The sequence below is a fragment of the Malurus melanocephalus genome, unplaced genomic scaffold, assembly GCF_030028575.1.
Source record: "Malurus melanocephalus ecotype Western Australia unplaced genomic scaffold, MMel_1.1 scaffold_39, whole genome shotgun sequence".
NCBI lineage: Eukaryota > Metazoa > Chordata > Aves > Passeriformes > Maluridae > Malurus > Malurus melanocephalus.
In genome coordinates this window covers 1749612-1769350 of record NW_026623271.1, presented here as the reverse complement: position 1 = coordinate 1769350, position 19739 = coordinate 1749612, and the positions used below count along the sequence as shown (strand labels likewise).

The 19739-nt window shown below is 39.7% G+C and overlaps 1 protein-coding gene across 2 annotated transcripts in view; it reads left to right on the top strand.

Moving 5' to 3' along the window:
- The window catches only part of RELN (reelin), a 270732-nt gene that overhangs the window by 184012 nt on the left and 66981 nt on the right, over positions 1-19739 (top strand). For both annotated transcript variants that reach the window (XM_057364499.1, XM_057364500.1), the window contains exons 21-25: positions 4917-5109; positions 7752-7864; positions 13806-13943; positions 14594-14780; positions 18485-18690. In XM_057364499.1, coding sequence (XP_057220482.1) covers positions 4917-5109; positions 7752-7864; positions 13806-13943; positions 14594-14780; positions 18485-18690 — 837 coding nt within the window. The remainder of the gene's footprint in view (positions 1-4916; positions 5110-7751; positions 7865-13805; positions 13944-14593; positions 14781-18484; positions 18691-19739) is intronic.

The following is a 19739-nucleotide window of genomic DNA, read 5'->3' as shown; positions in this document are numbered from 1 at the left end:
TAAAACCAAATAAAAGTTTCATGCTAGTCTGATCAACCTATAAACCCAGTATAGTTTTAATTGGCATAAATATATTTCTTTGGAGGAAGTACAATCACAGTAATTATAGAAAACCTGAAGAAAATAAAATAATTTTAGCRTCCCCATGGACACTCAGAGAAACACTGTTGGAATTTTATTAATAAGTATCTCTGAGCAATCTGATTTGACTTTCTGATCATCTGTCAAACTAAAAGGAGTTGGCYTAGCAGTAGGAACAACACCCAATGTGTTCTAGCACTGATAATGAGGCAGTAGAAGCACCATTAACCACTTTAATAAGGACAAGGRAGGTACTCGCTGCTCATTAAAATGAAACAACATGTAAGGGCTCAAACTGTTTGCATCCTCCTCATCAAAGGGTTGCAATGAAAGCTCTTTAATGACATTGTTTTCCCTTTGTACTTTTAAGATCAGYTTATCATGGGGAGGAGGGTAGATCATTTAAGATCACAGAGGTTCCTCTATTTTCCTCTCATGACTCTAAATCAGAATTGAAAYAATAAATGCTGAGCTAAATTCTCCATCCCATATGGAGATGGACTAGCATTTGTAGTGTTCAGCTTACTAGAAACGTTGAACTTTCCATGCATCAGATAAAGAATCAAAGCCTTTCTCASTATTTATGTTGAAGTATTTTTCATTATCACTGGGAAACATGAACTCTATCCTTCACTGACCTTTCTTCTCTCAAGGGAAATTTTTTTACTTTCACCAAGTCTGTACAAATGGTTGCTAGTTAAATTAATTATTATTGGGTTTTCCCAGCTGTGAGTCCATTTGGTTCTCATTTTCTARCTCATGAGTCTCTAACTCATGAGCAGATCTTGCACAGTCACCATCCTCTTGAGAACAGCCTGAGAACACCTTTTTCATTAGTACAACTATGGGAAATACGTTATCAATCATTTTACAGGGTGTCATCCCCAGGCACATTTTCACAGAATTGCTTTTAATTGTCTGTTAGGCCTCCATTTCTGCTTTAGAACCTGTAAACCTGAAACCTTTATCCTAAAAATTGGAAGAAATGAGGAAAGAGATTTTTAAAATTTTAAGAGGCCTGCTGTTCTTTTCCATATATGGCTTCATCTAAAAAAAAAAAAAAGTTTGTTGATATACATATGTTTTGATCAAAGGTGATTTTTGAGTACTTTTAATGGTCAGTCATTTTATTCGATTGTCATCCTCAGCATTTGTTTTCAGATTGGATCTTAGATTTTATTATATCAGGTCTATAGGTTGTGCTGAAAGGGCTCTGGAACACTTTTCAGTGGAGTGTTTGATGATGTGCATTAATTCATCGCTTCTCCAAAATGCTCATATTCAGGCAAAGTTTTGAACCAAATACTTCTGGAGTGTTACAGGCTAGATAGAGCCACTTGCTGAAAGGTATTTAAATATTGATAAGGATGCTTACACTTTATATGTGTATATATATATATGGACACAAATAAAATAGCTTTATATAAATAAACCATCTTCAGTCAGATTACAACGTTATGATTTAACTCAATGCAGCAAACAATAGAGTGTCCCACTGTCCCTGGAGAAGCCTGGGGAAGAATGTAAACCTGCCTTGTCATGAACTGTCTTTATGGTGCAATTTCATGCAGTGGTCCTACATCAGCTTGGTAGTTTACCAGTGTCTTCAATGTTTTGTTGTTTAGAGTAATTACTACTCTATGTGTAGAAAGTTTCTTTCAGTAATTGACTTAAGTACATTAATGATGTTAATACATTCAGGAATTACTTAGCAAAGTAGGTATGATGTGATGTAAAAAGACACAAACCTCCTCTGCCTTTGATGGAAGCAAAGCTGCGTCTGGTGCAAGCGTTGGGCCATTGTGTCAATATTTTCAGTCAATGCAGCTTTACAAAACAAGCTGCATCCATGTGGCTTTTCAGTATTCCTAAAAGTACCAGCCTTGAAAATATGGTAACTCTGGGGATCTCCGAGCAGTTTGGAGCAATGCAGGTTGGCTGACATTGACTGTGTTACCATTCCCAGAAGTACCAATTAGCTGGCAGTGCTTGGAGGGAGAGTGATTGTTCTGAGGGCACCTATGGGTATTGTGTTCCTGTGCCTCCGCAGGTCTAATTATATACGTGCCAGAAACCAACTCACAGCAACATATTTATACAAAAATGAAGCCTCTGCATTCTCATTTCTGAAGATTTTTTAGTTAATTATTGTTACGCCAGGGACATTACTTCATCTTTTGCAAAATCCAGAAAGGTATTCCAACTCTGTGGCTCCCAGAACAAAGAAAACATTTGGTATTCCAGCAAAAGAGCATACCCCTAACCACATACTTGAGGGATATGGAGAGCAAAGGAGAGGCAAATAAGGTGGAGTCCACTCCTTTAATGCTACTTGTGTTCAGCTGGAGGCAGAATGTGGATGATCTTTGTGTACCCCTAATGTGATTTCCTCCCCTTAAAAGRGTTTCTTTTAGACCATCCCATATTGTCTGCATGTCAAAAATAGCTTTCTTTTTCAAGTTTCTTCAATATGAATTTTCAAGAGCTGCTTTGACTTTTTAACTTASTTAATATACTTAACATACTGTGTACAATATCCAGTGGCTAAGCTATTAAATTAAAATGAATATTAAATTTAAAATATTTGAATCATGGCCTGAAAGAAAATATTAGTGTTTAAGACTTTTTTTCTCATTTTACTCTGGTAGTATTGGATAAAAGGATTTTTGTGAAGACAAGGGAAAAATTTAATTCTTCTCACCTGTTCTGAGTACAAGTCTTTCACTTGTCTTCTGTTACTTTGGGAAGACAGTTTCTGGGCAGATGCTTCATCAAACTGTTGAGTTTCAACTCCTTTATTCTGTTCAGATAAACTTTAGGTGACTGTGATGTGTTGCGCCCAGGTTTGTGTGTACAATGCCAAATCCTCTTCCAAAGCAGTGTTACATGTAACTTTCAGCTGAATCCACTACACATATTTGATACTTGAAGAGCCTGCTTGTTCTGGCACGGATTTCCCAACAGGGCTTCAGCCTTTGTCAGATCAAATCAGCTTTAGCTTTTAAATTTGTGCTTTTTTGTCAATTTGAAAAGTACAAGATGAAGTTTGGAAGAAAAATAAATTCAGGCATTATCCAGACAAGTTCTTCTGAGATGCATTCAGATCCAATCATGAACCCTCAAGCAGCAGCTATACTGCTGATGAGTGTATGTTATATCCTCTGCTCAACTTAAAATTATCCTTCCTATTGAGAACAAAAACACCGAATAACTCTGACTGAAAGAGCAAACAGTTCTGATACAGTTTTACAGTTTTCCAAGACAAATTACTGCCCTCTAGTCCAGTTGTCCACGACAGTGCCCTCATACTCTCCCAGTGAAAGGAGTGTCCATCCACAGTCACTTTGGGCTGCTGATTGACAAAGGCTGGGTAATTTCATGTGATGTCATGAGCAGGATCATCCTTTAGGAAATGAAGTCACAAGAAGTAAGGTCAGAGAGTAGAAAGCAGCCTGGATCTTATCTTGTGCCAAGTAACAGAAATTTGATAGTGACAGAACTAATGTCAGCTTTCAGTAATTTCTTCTAAGGCTTTAAGGCAGGATGCTGACATTTATGGCTTAAGTGCTTCCTCTGGAAAGGACTCTATAGAAAACAATGTAGGTCAGTGAATCAATTTAAGAGTGCTAAGTGACACTGACTTGTATTCCTGTCCTCACGCTCACTTTGTCRTGACCTTGAATTTTACAGGATAGAAGATAATATGTTCCACTGTATTGTATTTAAAGGTTATGATTTCTTATTTAAGATGATAAACTGTAGCTTACTCAGTCATAAGAGCAACCTTGGACTAGATTATTCTCTTCATCATCACTGTAGTGAATGTAGCTTTTTAAAAATTTTTCCATTATGATTGGCAGTGATATTCTTTAAAAAGAGTCAGTCCTTATTCTGAATTGTTCACATTTAACAATAGTCTTAGAAAATATTGAAGCTGAAAGGACTACAATATTTCTGAAGACACTAAATAAACATCTCAAACTAAGGAGAGGGAAGCAATTTTCATTTAGTGAGCTTTCATTAAAATACTCTATTTTAAAGGCTAGTGRGCAGAATTCAAAGTTTAAATTGCTATGACTTTCTCCTTACAATGCCTCTCTTGCATTTGTAGCTTTGATTTTGTTTGTTTTCTTTTTTTTATATAGTACATAGGAGAAAAAGCTGCATTTGAAGTGAAATAACCTTGGAAAATGGACTATATCTTGTATATTTTGTATGTATGTGAAAAATAGGTACCTTGGAGCATATATGTGTATATGTGTGTTCCAAACACTGCTATTGCTCTCCAATCCACTGTGTAATATAACTCTTACAGCAGTAAATCCTACAGAAAAGAAGATAAGGATAGAAGATCAATTCTGAAACATAGTCAAGAGTCAGTGAATGAATTGCATATAGGATCACCTGATAATCATTGAAATGAAAAGTCTATGTAATAAGAATGTTTTACAGTAGATTCAGTGCATCTTTACTGCCCAGTATTAGAATGAAATTACAGCTCTGACTGTGGCATGACCTTAGGCAATGAACACTCCAGGGGAATTAACTTTCTTTATGTGTTTTTTCCTTATGTTGCCCTTTTCTAGATCCTAACTTGATCCTCAATACAAGTAAGAACTAACAGAATAATTCAGTGTTTCCCATTCTGGGATACATTGAGGCCTCCCTGGTAATTTGCAGAAGTACCAGCATAAAGATTCTTCCACGCATGGTCTCATCTCACATGCCAATCTACAGAACGAAGAAGCACCACTATATTTAACCCAGAACCATTCATAACATTCTTTTCTGAATTATTCTGGGGACAGATCCTGATTCTTTCCTTCATCTCTCAGTTTTACAGGAGATTCAAAGCTAGCCTCTAGCATGCGCTACGTGGAGACCCAGTCCATGCAGATCGGAGCTTCGTACATGATACAGTTCAACCTGGTGATGGGCTGTGGTCAGGCCTTTACCCCTCATATGGACAACCAGGTGAAACTGGAGTACTCCACCAACCATGGCCTCACGTGGCATCTTGTTCAGGAGGTGAGGCTGGCAGGGATGATTTTTGTCTTCCATAAACTCTGCTTTATACAAAGGTTGTCTGAAATACACTTTTGGCCTTGAACAAAGAAGGATGTTTTCCTTTTTCACCTTTCAATAAAGAAATTCTCAGTTGGAATCAGTCAAAATGACTAATAGAGGTATTTAGACTGTTCCTCAAAATATATGGAAGAAAGGTATCTGAAAGCCTGAAATACAAAATTGKGACAGGAATGGACCAAGGCTGAGAAAAAATCTAGGCCACAGTAAGAGGTGCAGGGTAATGGCTGAGATCTTTCCTGTGCTGTTGCTTTGTTTTTCTAAGCAAAATGCATGTACTGTTTCCTGGAATTTAAATGGATAGAAATTCTTTCTGCCCTTGTGCGCAGCCATTTGGTAAATGGAAAGCACATTCCTTCAGGGGATTGTAATGTAGAGCCTTTCATCTCCCATCCCTGGTTCAAACACAGTCCAGGGCTGTAATGACCGGCTGTTTCCCCCTCTCTGCTCCAAGTGCAAATAGCAGCGTTCTGTTGGCTGCACTTTCCCCGGGTGGCTCAGTGCTGTCTCAGCACAAATGAGAGCAGAGCTTTTGGCCATAGTTCATGCTCTTGTTTTCCCTCTTAGATYGAAAGCTGGACTTTTCCTGGCCTCRGGGTGAGCTACCMAAGGTCCTTTGGCTGCCTCTGAGCAGGTTCAGAGGGTGTCAGAGAACTTCTCCTACTGCCTTTTCACAGCCTGCCCTGCAGGCTCACAGAAGGATTTATATGTCAAGTTCCACACGTTCCATGAGCAATTAAAGCTTTGCCTGGTTACCCTTTACCATATTGTATTTTGCCACATTTACTTTGGTGGGCRGAATAGAGAAATGGCAATAAATTAATTTTTAAACTTTGCGAATCCAAGTAATGATTTCTTACCTTAAACAGAATCTAGAAGATAGCTATAAATCATGTATTTCRAACAATGCTCATGGCTTTTACACCTAGCAGGCATCATCATGGACTCCCAGATTAGTTCTGGTGGTGGGTGTTTGGGGTTTGTGTTTGCCATCCATGGAAGATCAGTTGCCTTCAGATTTTAGTGCTCCTTTCCTTGCTCAGTAGAGCTGAGTTCAGAGAGAACATGCAGCCAGTTTTTCTCACACCACCCATGTTGCTGTGATGAAAGAGTATTTGTAGTATATTTCAAGGACATAATCTGGCAAATAAACAAAACACTAATTAATTAAAATGTTTGAAAGTTTTGTTTGCTTTGCAAGTACTGATCAGATGCTTTTTTCTAAGATCTTTTAGGGGAGATGAATCAACAAAAAATGTTTGAAAATTGCTGGAAAGGAAACTAAGCCTTTAGAAAATCTTCTTTAAAAAAAAAAGCAAAACAACAAAATAGGGTCTCAGATCTTCATTTAATACTCTAAGATATTTGAGCAATAAATTTTTCTGTAAAATAATATATTCTTCTCTTCTTCATTTTTAATGCATAACTATTACTGTATACTTAAATCATRTAAATATTCTTAATTGCCATAACTACTGTAGAGAGTCATTGCTTTCTTTTTAGTTTCAGAGCAGTTAAAGTAGGCTACTTGCATAAGCAGATGTCTGTTCTCTTGCCTGRTGCAGCAGTGACCAGAGAAATGCCCTTGGGCATGTGGGGATGGTCAGGAGAAGCTGTGCTGTGGCAGGAAGGGGCTTCTGCCCTTCAGGGACTCTAGAAATGATCGCTAGAAGGGGATCATGCAAGCTGGTGGTAACTTCCAAGCACTTTATTAATACCTCATGGCACAAAARCTTGGGGTGCTGTTCTAGCAAAATATAAATAAATTAATGGCATATTGCAAAAAGTGAAGTAACATGGGAAGGGCAGAGATAGAAAAGAGTAAGAAGCTGGGATAATGGACTTCATTTATACTGAACATTAAAAATATGTGACAATGATCATATCTTCTGAATTTAAAAAAAAAAATAATAATAAATAAACCAAAAAAACAAAAGCAACTGGGGAACAGACATTAACAGGAATCTGAGTTAAATGCAGAAGTAGTCCTAGAAGCAGAAAAGGGGAATTTACACCACTTGCTCTAAGTGTCAAAGCTAACAGAGCTGCAGAGCTTGGAAGGGCCAATGGATGCAATTCCAGTTGGCTGTGGCTGGGCAGTCTGCTGTGGCTCTCTCTGTTCCTACTGCTGCCCCCCACTGCAGATGGAGGGTGTGGGGCCAGCCAGAATACCAGGCAAAGCCTCACAAGTAGGTCTCTAAAATCACCTGTGTAATGGTCTGGAGGTCACTTTTCATGGACTTCACGGTGGTCTTGTAGTCTTACTTCACAGTCCATAATGGATGCTGGGGTGAAAATAGTAAAAAAAAAAAAGAGATAGACGTTCCTCATGAAGGAAAACAAAACATTGCCGGTCAGTAACGCTACACCCTTTAAAGAGATATATATGGCTTTCTCCCATCCTCATTTGTACTACCAGTTTTCTGAGAAATTTCTCTGTATCATGCCAGGATTTTTCTCTTCTGGGCCATTCATTCTAACATCTGGACCCAGACAAACTCCTGGTTCTGTGAATGTTTGACACTCCTTTCTGTTCCCAATAATTCCTCAACATTAAACCTGGTTTTAAAATGTTTTATTTTAAGGAGTGTCTCCCCAGTATGCCGAGCTGTCAGGAGTTTACATCGGCAAGTATTTACCACTCCAGCGAATTTACTCAGTGGAGGAGAATCACTGTTCTTTTACCACAGAAGACTTGGTAAGCATTGATTTCTTCTCTTTAAATTTTTGGGGGGGCTTGCAGATAATTCATCTACTTTTAAATTGCTGTGACAAAGATCAAGTCCTCTGTAGGTCGTACTCAGGCCAAAAGGTGGGGTGCCAGGGCTGACCCTGTTGCAGGTATTTCCAATAAAATTCCTCACATAATTAGAGAATGAAATGTTGGTGAAGTCAACAGAAACTATTGTTAAGGATTGTTTTTAATGCATACTCTGACTCTTCTAATAATGTTCAGAATTCAAAAATAGTGGTGCTTGTCTAAAAATGCCCTATTGGAGGAAGGCTTTATTTGGATTGTTAATTTTTATTTTGCACATTCCTCATTGTTTACATCTTCAGACCAAAGCCTGTATAAACAATAACCAATGATTCATTTCTGGGAATTTTTTAACTCTTGTTTCTTTTTATAGCATGTCTTGAAAAAATAACATCTCTTCTGCAAAAGAAGAGAAACAAAAATTTTCAGAAAGCCTATTCATCTTTTTGTAATCAAACTTGGTTTGCCTGCCCTGAAATTTGTATTTATTAACCAGATTGGTTTTTTTCATTGTTTATTTTTAAATCTTTATTAGAACATACAAATTAAAAGTTGTCATAAATCCCAATAATCTTCGGGGCATCCTTCATTTAAGAATTTAATTATTCCAATTAGAGTTACATTTTGATTATGTTTGACCTGAATCCATCACAGCAATTGCATAGAGAGCTTGCTCAGATTAAGTTATCATTGTATTTCCCCATCCTTCATCTTTTTTTTTTTTTTTTGCACTCTGCACAGCCTCAGCACAGCCTTTTTCCATTAATCACACCACAATGATACCTTCGTTGAACACACTGCCCCTTTTTTCTGTACAGCCAATATTCAGAATTTCCTATTTCTGGGCAAAACATCAGTGGCAAATATTGAATCTTTAAAACATATCAGACCAGATAATTCTAAAYGGTGCAAGTAGGTCCACAAATAACTGCTTTGTAGTTAGATTATAATGTACTAAATCTCACATGTCATTATGTGCCACCATCTGCAAAATCTGTGGTTCACATAGCCACTTAGGCATTTAAAGAGTGTCTACAATTTTTCAGGTTACATTCTAAAATAGGCAGTTATTCCTAATTTCATTTATAAAATATATACTGTACTCGAAGTTATTATTATACACTGCGTATTTTATGACAGTACCAATGCTGTGGGCCTTTTTTTATTTGGGATCTACTAATTCTTCTCAGCATATGATGTGACAGAAGCAAACAATTCCATTTTAATTTAGGAGACTGTGGGGAGAAATTATGATGAAGCAATAGCCAGGTTCTTGTTCTATGCTGTGCACAAATCATAAATATTTCACTCTCTGTCTTGTATCTGAAGGGATTCCTGTCTGTTAGCAGAGTTTTGTTTGTAATTAAGGTACAAATTACAACTGAACATTTCTTTGCTCTTCACAGAGAGCATTTCTGTGAGAACATTTTCTGTGCTGTGTTGTCCAATGGCATTATTGGGGTGAAGAGGAAGGGTGGCTGCCTGTTCCCCACCAAACACAGTCCAGCACACCAGATGCACCTCAGCCTTTCTAACTTTCCTTTCCAATGGCAAGGAGCAGGCTGAGGGCTCAGCAGTTTGGTTGAGATTGGGAAGGGATTTTTTACAGGTTTTTAGGGTGCACTTGCGAGCAGAGGGCAAGTTTCTGCCTTCCCAAAACTGGRCTGAGGGGGAGGGATCTCTGGACTTTCAACCACACAAGGCAAAGGCTGCCAAATACACAGCCTGCCGTGTGCTGACTGTGCATGGAAACAAACCACCTAAATGAGGACTCAGGAATGTCTCAGTAGCCTTTTCTGGCCCTTGGTAGCCTCAGCTTGCCCTCACACCCCTGTGCAGCCCTGCTATGGTTGCTGGAGCTTTTCTCCCTGGCTGCACAGCTCTCAGCTGAGGCTTTGCACCTTGGGCACRTGGGTACTGTCAGGCTGTGGCACTGTGCTCACACAGCTGGAAAATTGTTCACAACGACACCTACTTCTCTTGTAAAACTTTCTGGGTGTGCTGGTATTTCAGCACATCTGTAGATGTTCTGCATCTGGCAAGYGTGATTTTACAAGGTGCCTGTGTTAGCTGAGATTTGGGATGTCAGAAAATGAGCTGCAAGAATGAGACTTGTATTGAAGAAATGAAATGTAAGCACCTGCTCACTGATATTGTATTGTACTTGAACTGAACATTTCTAACACTGCTGAAAATTAATTTCAGTTTTATGCAAGGCATTTACATATGAACAGGCTTTAATGAGATACAAGCAGCTGTCAGTTGCTGACTTCATAAACAAATCAACACCTAATGACTGAATGAGAGCTTCAGGATAATTGGGTAAATGTAATTATGGTAACTCAGAAGGTAGCAAATATAATTTTATCAGCCACAAATTTGCATTAGATCATTAAGGCTTTTAATATCAGGAGGGAAGGCAGTGATTCCATTTTAACTCACATATCTGAAAAATTTTATAACAGAACATCATTTCACTTGCAGTACTTCTGGGACATGATTTCCTTGTGCTTATATAAAATGTCACACAACAATGACTTTTATTTGACATCAACCTGACTTAGATATAATGCCATTAGAAAGCCAGATTGCCTTCCAATAGCATTTAAAAGAAAAAAAATATGAGGAACTAGGGAAGTTTATTTTGCTTGTAAGAAATGCTTTCATAGCTACTGAGTGCTGCACTTCCCACTTCATTGTGTCCAAATTGTGATTGTCCAGAAAACCAGTGTTTTATCACTGAGAATGCAGCTGACGCTCATCTACTTATTCTCTTTTCTTAATTAACATGGCTTTTTTAAATGGTTGATTACCATTTTTAACAGCATAATCCTCTTAAGCTGTTGTTACCTTCGCAGAGCAGCCTTGGAAAGCTTTCAAAAACAGTGAGCAGGACTGGCTTTTCAGCAGCATTGCTTTTGCAATTGTCAATTCAGCCTAACACGCGTTATCCCTCGCCCAGGGAGGGATCTGGGTCCATGGAGTTTTCCCTGCCCGCAGCCGTGTGACAGTGCCATCTCTCCCTGTGGGACCCCTGCCAGCAGGCTGGGTGGGAAGGCAGGGACAGCCCCTTGTCCCTTGCAGCTTGGGGGCCACGGGATTCCCGCGGTGGCAAAGCTGTCCCCAGGGGAGAGCTCTCTGTCTGCAGATAAAAACAACTCCTCCCTGCCGGGATGTGGCTTCCAGGGGACTGTCCCCAGCCTCCAGCTAATACACACCCCTCCATTTGGGCTAYATGTTCATCTCCAGGCAATAATGAGCCTCCTCCCTTCCTCCCCTYCCCTCAAATGAGAGAACCAAACCCCTGCAACCACTGAGTTTGTCTGGGTGAGCTTCTAAGTAACAAGAGAGCTGAGAGCATCCCTTAGCATGACGAAAGCCAACATCTGGAACCTGAGGAGGTGGCCCGAGCACTACCACTTGTTGGGCACCATGAGACCTCCATGGCATGCTGCATTGCCTCTGTATCACTGCAAATCTCCCCCAGTTTGCTGTAAATACCYTGGGCTGCAGGTCTCATACCCCACCTCCACCCATACTCACGAAAAACAGAGATGCCCAAACACAATGCTGTCCGTCCTGTTACCTGGGGAAACAACACRACACAATTTTATTGTGCTGGGAGTTCACAGCMGGGGGTTTGCCTGCATGTTTGCCTRTTCTAACACCATTCTTTGGTTTCAGTATTGTTCTTTTCCTCAGCACACATYAGAGTTAACACCAGTCATTACTGCTCTTTCCAGAGCCTACAACCTCTGTCAGGGCTCTCTGTGGTGCCATTGATGCAAACATGAACCTCAGCACCAAARGGATGTGCTGACTTCAGAGCGCTCTGAAAATAAACAATAAATAATTGTGGTCAATATTGACTGCCCGTTGTGCCTACACAAGCTTAGGRAGTCCTTTGTGTGCTGATTACTGGCATTGTTCACTTTTAATGGATAATTCATAGCTCTTGTAATGTAACCCATCAATACATCAGATCCTCAGGGAGTATTTAATCAGCGGATTTTCCCCTGCAGATTAACTCTGAGTGCTGTGGAACTGCTTACAGTATTTGCAATATCAAACAGATACTTAAAACAGGCAACAAGGGTCATTTCAATTAAAAATCAAGCCCTTGGGCAGATTCACTTGTTTTTTTTTTAAAGAAATTCATTGTATTTTAAAAATTTCTCCATGCATGTACCAAACTTCTCATGTGTGMCAGAGTGGCTAATTGCTCTGCCACTCCCTCCACTTCAGCTGCACAGGCTCTATCCGTTTTTTCTCTTCCATACGTGTGAGCAGGTGGCTCAGCCACCTTTACAATATTCRTTTTAATAAGTCTTATTCTACATTAATTATTGGAGGTGGGGAAAGGGYTTTGTATGTCAAAGCAGAGTAACAGCATTATATCCTGTGCCATCATAACATAACCATATGGCTCAGAAACAAGCCAGAAAAGAAGCTTCTAGCAGGAACCGCCTGCTTCTCATCCTCAGCTCCTCAACCAGCCCTTGGCCAGACATAGGCTTGTCCAGATTTTAAAATCTGATTTTTAATTCTCCTCAGTCAGCCTTSCTTTCCCTGTCCTACCCCTCCACAACAATGCAATCCAGCCTCAGTGCCCACATTGCCACCACCGTCTTTTTACCAAGACCCATCAATGCAGCCAGCACAGCCCCTTTTACTCCATCTTGATGAACAATTTCCCATCTTTGTTTCACTTCACATGCAACRTATTTTTCTTAATCTCATTCTGACACGATCATGGAGTGGAGGAGGGTCTCTGTGTCTCCCATCTCAGAGTGGCCACCAGCCAATGTCTGTAATTGCTGGATGTGCACTGTTTGGTAGGGCAGCTTGAAAAGGCTTGATTATGACAAAAATTGCTTTTCTCATGATTCACTTTCTTCTCCAGCCTTGGTTTTTGAGGGTGGTGGGTGTCMGGCTGGGTTTGGCTAGCAGGAGTCACTCCCATGCAAAATGTGCATGTCACATTGGACAATCTCCTAAAAGGCCAACACTAAGTGTTTTTTAATAGATAGTGTTAGCTGACTTCACTGTTGTAAAGAAAACTAAGCTGTTGACAATAAACTATATAGAAAGGAGAAGCTAAAGCAAGGTTGTGTGCTTGAAGAATATTACAACTATCCAGAGCTTAGTTAGGCGAGGAATTTAAYTTGATGATTCCCCACTGCAAACCTTGGGTGTTACAGGTTTTGAGTTGTTGGCCAAGAGCAAGCTATTTGCAGTGCAGAAAAAAATAAGTGCTATGAAACAGGATCTTTGTCAAAAACTTGTGATCTCAATGTCACCAGTTATGTGTGAGCAAAATCTAATTTAGAATCATCMTGACAAAAAGGAATTTTTACATCCAAGAAAAAACAGTCAACTATTGTTGAATGGAAATAGTTGGTGTTCACTTAGACTCAAGAACTTCAATAATTTTTTTTTAATTAATAAATATCAGGAGAAACCTGTTTACACAATTTATGACCTGGCAACTGTTACCAAAAGTATAAAAAACAAAGCCATGGCCTAGATCCATCTTTCTAGYCTTGCAGCCAGCACAGAATGGCACACAATAAAAATCCACTGATATTCATAGCTAGGCTTACCTTAAAATGATGCTCAAAATTTGTGCAACATATCTGCAAAGTGCTCCTCCTCAGAAATGTCATCAGTCACTGGAAAGTCCATTACATAGCCCGGTGCAGTGAGTGGCATCATCTAGGAAGTTAATTTGCAAAATTCTCTCTTTGGTTGTGCCAGCCTTTACCGCTGGGGCTGTGATTGTGATACCAACTTTTTTTTTTTTTTTAGTTACATTTTATCTCATTTTAGCYTGCCATTCTGTAAAGAACCAAAAAATTAATGCACTTTTATTGTTTTTAAGGTCCAGTGCCACWCGTTTCCGCTGGAGTCAGTGCTACTACACTGCCCAGGATGAGTGGGCTTTGGACAACATCTACATTGGCCAGCAGTGCCCCAACATGTGCAGCGGGCATGGCTGGTGCGACCACGGTGTTTGCAGGTATGAAGCATTTGCCAGTCCCTCTTAGCAATGTTCTCCTAATGATTCAGGTACCCTACTGCTTTCCATACTTTCCTTTTCTTGCCTGTTGTTCTTATTTTTAGATTAAACATTAAAAAATAAAAGCACTACGGGGGGATTGACCATTCAAGCAGCCATTAGCAGCCTGTTGCTCCACACCAGTCTGTGCCAGACCCGTACCCTTGGCAGATCCAAGCACTGGAAGAGCTTTCAGTGGCACAGGCTGCCCAGCTTCAGGTGTCCTGGTGGTCTCTCCAGCCCTTTGCACAAGGACCCCAGCTCAGTGCCAGAGCTGCTTCTCTGGGTCAGAAGGATGCTGGGGACCAGCTCAGCACTGCCTGGCAGCYGCTGTCACAATGGGGGCTGTACCAAGGACACAGAACACTGCCCCCTGCCAGCTTCAAACTTTCTGGACACCACAAGGATTTTGGGGTGTTTTTTTTTTAGAAAAACCATACAGGGTTTTCCCATTTTCCAATTATTCTAGTTTGTTTCCACAATACAAAACTGCAGTCCCAGAATGATTTTGTTACTTCACATCAAAGTTTATAAGGTCAGTGCACCATCTTAGTTAACTGTCAGTGTCAAATAAAGTCCCTAAAACTTGTTATGTTYACGCTTCTTTCCAGGTGTGACTCAGGGTTTCGGGGTACTGAATGTCAGCCTGAAAATCCCCTTTCTTCGACCATCATGTCTGACTTTGAGAACCCAGATGCCCTAAAGACAGAGTGGCAGGAAATTATTGGGGGAGAGATTGTCAAGCCTGAGGAAGGCTGTGGGGTCATCTCATCTGGCTCCTCACTCTACTTCAACAAGGTACTGAAGAGGGCTGGGAGTCTGAGAAAGGCACATCTGTGGGYTTCAGTGGAGCATAATGTGGCAAAGAAAAGGGAGGTGGCAGAAAACTGCATGCAGTATGAGAAATGAATTAAACAGCACAGCTGTGCTCTGCAGGTAAAGAACAAAGCAATCCAAGGAGACAGGGAAAGACACGTGCACTGTGTATTCAAGAAACAGCAGCTGTAAAGAAAGGTAGTAAACTGCCAGTGTGATGGGAAGTGTGTACATTCACATTATCTTGCTTGTAGATTTTCTTTTTTAAGACTCAGTTCTCAGCATCCAGCAGCTCCCATTTGTTTCTTCAGTACCATCCTGGGTAGGAGATGGGGAAAGGTTGGCTTTCAAGGGACAAGCAGCTTAATTTGAGGTCACAGGAACAAAAACAGTGAAAAAACCCATCCTTTCAGGCTTTTAGAAAATGGTTAACCTGAAGGAGAATATTCTTTTGYATAACTTGGACACTTTACAGACCAAAAATAATAGAACAGAAAAGACATATAGGGAATTCTGCTAATTAGTAGCAATTACATCTAAAATAAAAAGAGATCTTTATGACCAGATGTAAAATTATGCGTTGTAATCACAGATTTATTTTTGTATAGTTGCTCCTCGGGTCTAGTACTAAGGTTTGTTTTGTTCTTAATTGAAAGGAAGAGTATAAATGCAGCTATGTGCTTCCCTTTTAAAGGTTTGATCAAACTGCCAATGCTGTCAYGAGAGCCAGATTAGTCCCAGAAGAATTACCAAATATGCAATGCTGTGTAATTGTGTTGTTTGCCTCATTACAAAATTCTAACCCATGAAATAATTTTCATCACTCCTACATAGTCTCACATCCAGCTYCCCTGGAAATAGAGCTCTGCACTGAAAATTTCATAATAGACCAATCAGTATAACTGGCTAATTGTGGTAATTGGATTTTTTTATATAATTGTCTTCTGTGTTAGATGTTTTTCCTTCTGGCTTGCTTCCTTATGCCAAGTTTCTCAAAAGTAGTTTGCTAAATTAGAATTAACCTGCTATGATCTTTCTTCTGATTCCTGCTAAGGAGGAGTGAAAAACTCATTTAGAAATTCTTGGCTTCTTTCTATTGATCTCTAAGGGTTAGGTTATCACTCATTTCTTGAGTAGTAGCAGTCTGTGTGCTGTCAACAGAAGGTGGTTTATTTAATTTCTGTTTAGATCYTTCTCAAGGCATCTAGTGGCCATGCTGGTAGATAATAAAAAATTATTTTTATATTTGCCGAACAGTTCTCTATTGTTTTGGGGAGCTCCAATTCACGTTTCATTTGCTCAGACAGCCACTTTTTATTTGAATGTCTAATGTTTGCTGCCATAATCAATTACTGCTGCCAGAATTAATGCTGRCTTTGTTCTGACAACCCTCTATCTTTTGTTTTACAACTCATTTTAATCAATTGTAGGTGTGTTCACAATTCAGAGCTCTTTCAATTAGCCCCTGCAATTCCTCTGAGGTTTTGTGTCGCTCATGCCTTTTCTCAATTACCCTGGCTCTGTGATTACCCCTTTGGCAGGCAGAGCTGCTGTGGGGTGTAGATATAGAAAACCCACCTGCAAGAATCTCATAGCCAGAGCTTGGCCCACTGCAGGTCCCTGTGCTGGGTGCTCYCAGCCAGCCAGGACACAAGGGGACAGCGAGGGTGTTTGCATCCTTGTTACTCAMTACTGGCTTGATCTGATGGTGATAATTTCAAATTACAGTGGGTCTCCAAATGAAGCTGTGAAAGCAGCTATCAAGAGATTATCAGTGTCACCTTGGCCAGCTTACCCACCTGGGGCTGTGCCAGAAAGCCCAGGGCTGCACCCAAGGCTGGGCTCATCTCACTCTCGTGGCACCATCCTGGAGGGAATTCCCTTCTCAGCCTGGAACAAACAGCCAAATAAACCAAAACAACAGGCACAATTCAGGAATAAATCAGTACAACTCTATCCTGTACAAAGTTTTGGGAGTCAAAGAATTCTTTGCAGGTTTTACTGCCTTGTCATCAGTGATGCAAGCCAACCAAGCTTCAGACCCCCATGCATTTTGATTCCAGAAAATCTCACAGTGTGAGTTAATCTATTTGGTGAGGTCTACAAATGAGCTCTGGACCCAAGCTGTTACACCAGCAAAGCAAAACATTCTGAGGAAGAAAGCMGTAGACATTTATCTGTGCTGAGTTTACCCCAAACTGCATAGAAAGAAGAAAGAGGTGATGAATGGAATGGGATTTATTTTCATCTGATGAGATGAAAATAGATATTTTCTATCTCRTATCTCTAAAATGAGATATTTTAAATCTCAGCTCATAAATCTTGCTACTTGTGTCCAGCTAGATCACGTCACTTGTTTATCTCAAGTTTGCCTGGAAATTTTTCATAGGGATCACAAATGTACAAGTAAGAGAGAAAAACATAATCACTACTTAAAACATAGGAGTTAYTTCATAACTTAGCCCTGGTTTTCCTTTCTGTTACCTTTTTGTGCTTGGAGATGGACAGAAATCCATGTTTTTTTAAGGGAACTAGAAACAGTAGGCATGAGAAGTCCTGCTCCATTTTGGGGGGTGGTGCCAGGCTGCAGCTACTTTAATAAATGCAGAAATATGACTCCTACACCCTCTCTCCAGCTGTACACAAATGGCTTTGCCCTACCTGTGAAAGCTTGTGGCAGCAGGGTGCTGTGCTGRGGCAGGGTTGTGCCAGATGCAGGGCATGCAGGTCACCTCTCTGGGGACACTGCTCTTGTCCTGTGTCCTGCCTTGTCATAGGCAGCTTCATATCTGCACCTTGTAGGTTTGTTGATGTGCAAGTCCACAAGTTCAGCCTCAAGCACCAGGGCACAAAGGGAAGAGGAGTATGGGATAATTTCAGTCACAATAGAAGACTCTTAAAGTTTTTTTTTTTTACATGAATATGCTCTGTCTCCCTTTGCCAACATGCACAAAGTGACCACGTTGACCTGCTGAACTCAAAAACATTTTTGGGAAAGCTGTTCACTAAATGTTACAAGGCTATTTATTTCTCTCAGCTATGCTTAAATGAACTTGAAACAAAATCCACAGTTTTAGTTGAGAGACTCCTGATTTACAACACTTGCTAGGAAAAGAGTAAAGTTTTGTGTAGGAACAAATCTTACTCAGCTTGAGCAYGAAGAGAAACTGCAAACCCCTGTGTCAGAGATGAGCTGCAAGCAAGGTATTATAGGAGCTGATTTCAGGTGATTGGGGAACCTTGTAAACTGCAAGATTTRACSAGAGAAATAAGRCTAGAGAAATGGCCTTTTACTGCTCTATGTAYTATCAATAAAAAGCTGAATAYTTTAAAATATRGCCCTGATTGATTCAGGATAGCCARYACYTGCTCTTTGTCTTCTGAAGGTACCTGGGGCCTTGAAGGAATGAGATTAAATAGTTGTGTGGAAATCCTGTTGTGAAATCGCGTTGTGTGTTGAAATCTAATAATAAAAATTCTTATGGGATCAAATCAGGGTGACATAAAGGATGGCCATACAGAATAATTGAAAGATAAAAAATGCCAAGTTGACACAGAAGTCAATGTCCTCCAAGCTGTGTAATTTTGTATGCAATATTCATCTGTGATGGATTTTAAATATGTCTATTCATTGTGAAGGAGCCATCATTAAAATTATTATTGTCCCTCTGTTCTTTGTACTGTAGGCTGGAAAAAGACAGTTGGTAAGCTGGGATTTGGACACAACATGGGTGGATTTTGTACAGTTTTACATCCAGATTGGAGGAGAGAGTTCTTCATGCAATAAACCYGACAGCAGAGAAGAAGGTGTGCTGCTGCAGTACAGCAATAAYGGCGGGATCAACTGGCAGCTACTAGCAGAAATGTATTTCTCTGACTTCAGCAAACCCAGGTTTGATTTTGTCTAAATTAATTAATCCATATGGCATCAGCTTTAAAAAAATATTTCTCAACTTGTGAAAGTGTGAATAATAATTTAAAGTTATAATTCTTAAAAGTCATCATTATATAGAAACTTTCTGGCTGGCACAGTAAACTCCTGCCACTAGSAATGAAAAACATAATGAAAGTAGACCTTAAAATCTGAAGTAAAATACAAAATTTCCTATGTGAAACATGACTAAAATGCTTATATCTGCAAAAGATCAGCAAGCAAATACAGAACTTGCCCAAAAGAGGTGTTGCAATGTTCCATTTCCTCTGACTCTGGTCTCAGATCTAATGAATATGTATTAATATSTTATGAAGCAAAAGCTCCATTAAATAAATATTTAAGGAGGAGAAGAAATCATGTTCAGCAATTCAAATTTGCTGTTAGATACCTTGTCAGTGAAAATTTAAATTGTATTTGTCTGCATAGGTACTAACATGATTTCTATGACCTGTAGTCCATGTCTTTCAACATACAAATAATTTTATCTTCTCAGCTTGTCATTTTGCATTGCAATGAACAATGCTTTCAGAAGGGCTTCTGTAACTTGGCARATTGCTTTTTCTAGAGGTGATCTAGACACTTGGAAGTATAAAACTCTCCAATTTTGAATAGAATAGAATAGACTATTTCATTCAGAAGGSATCTACAACTCTCCTCAGTGTTACTCCATCTAGGTGCAGAATCAACRTTTCCACTTGATAAATTTTATCCCATTAATCAATCCCAATGCTCCAATCCCTCTGCAAGGCCTCTTGACCCTCAAAAGTGTCAACAGCACCTCCAAGTTTGTATCACTAGCAAAAGGGTGCACTCAACTCCTGCATCCAGATTATTGATAAATACATTTAACAGGACTGGCCCTACCATGAGCTATAAAGAAAGAGTGCCAAAAGGATTGTGTGTATAAATGCATATATGTTAGGTGTGGGAAATAGGACTGGGTAAGTAATTAATTCTTATACTTTTTGACATAAGTATGATTAGGCTTGAAATCTGAACTTTTATTT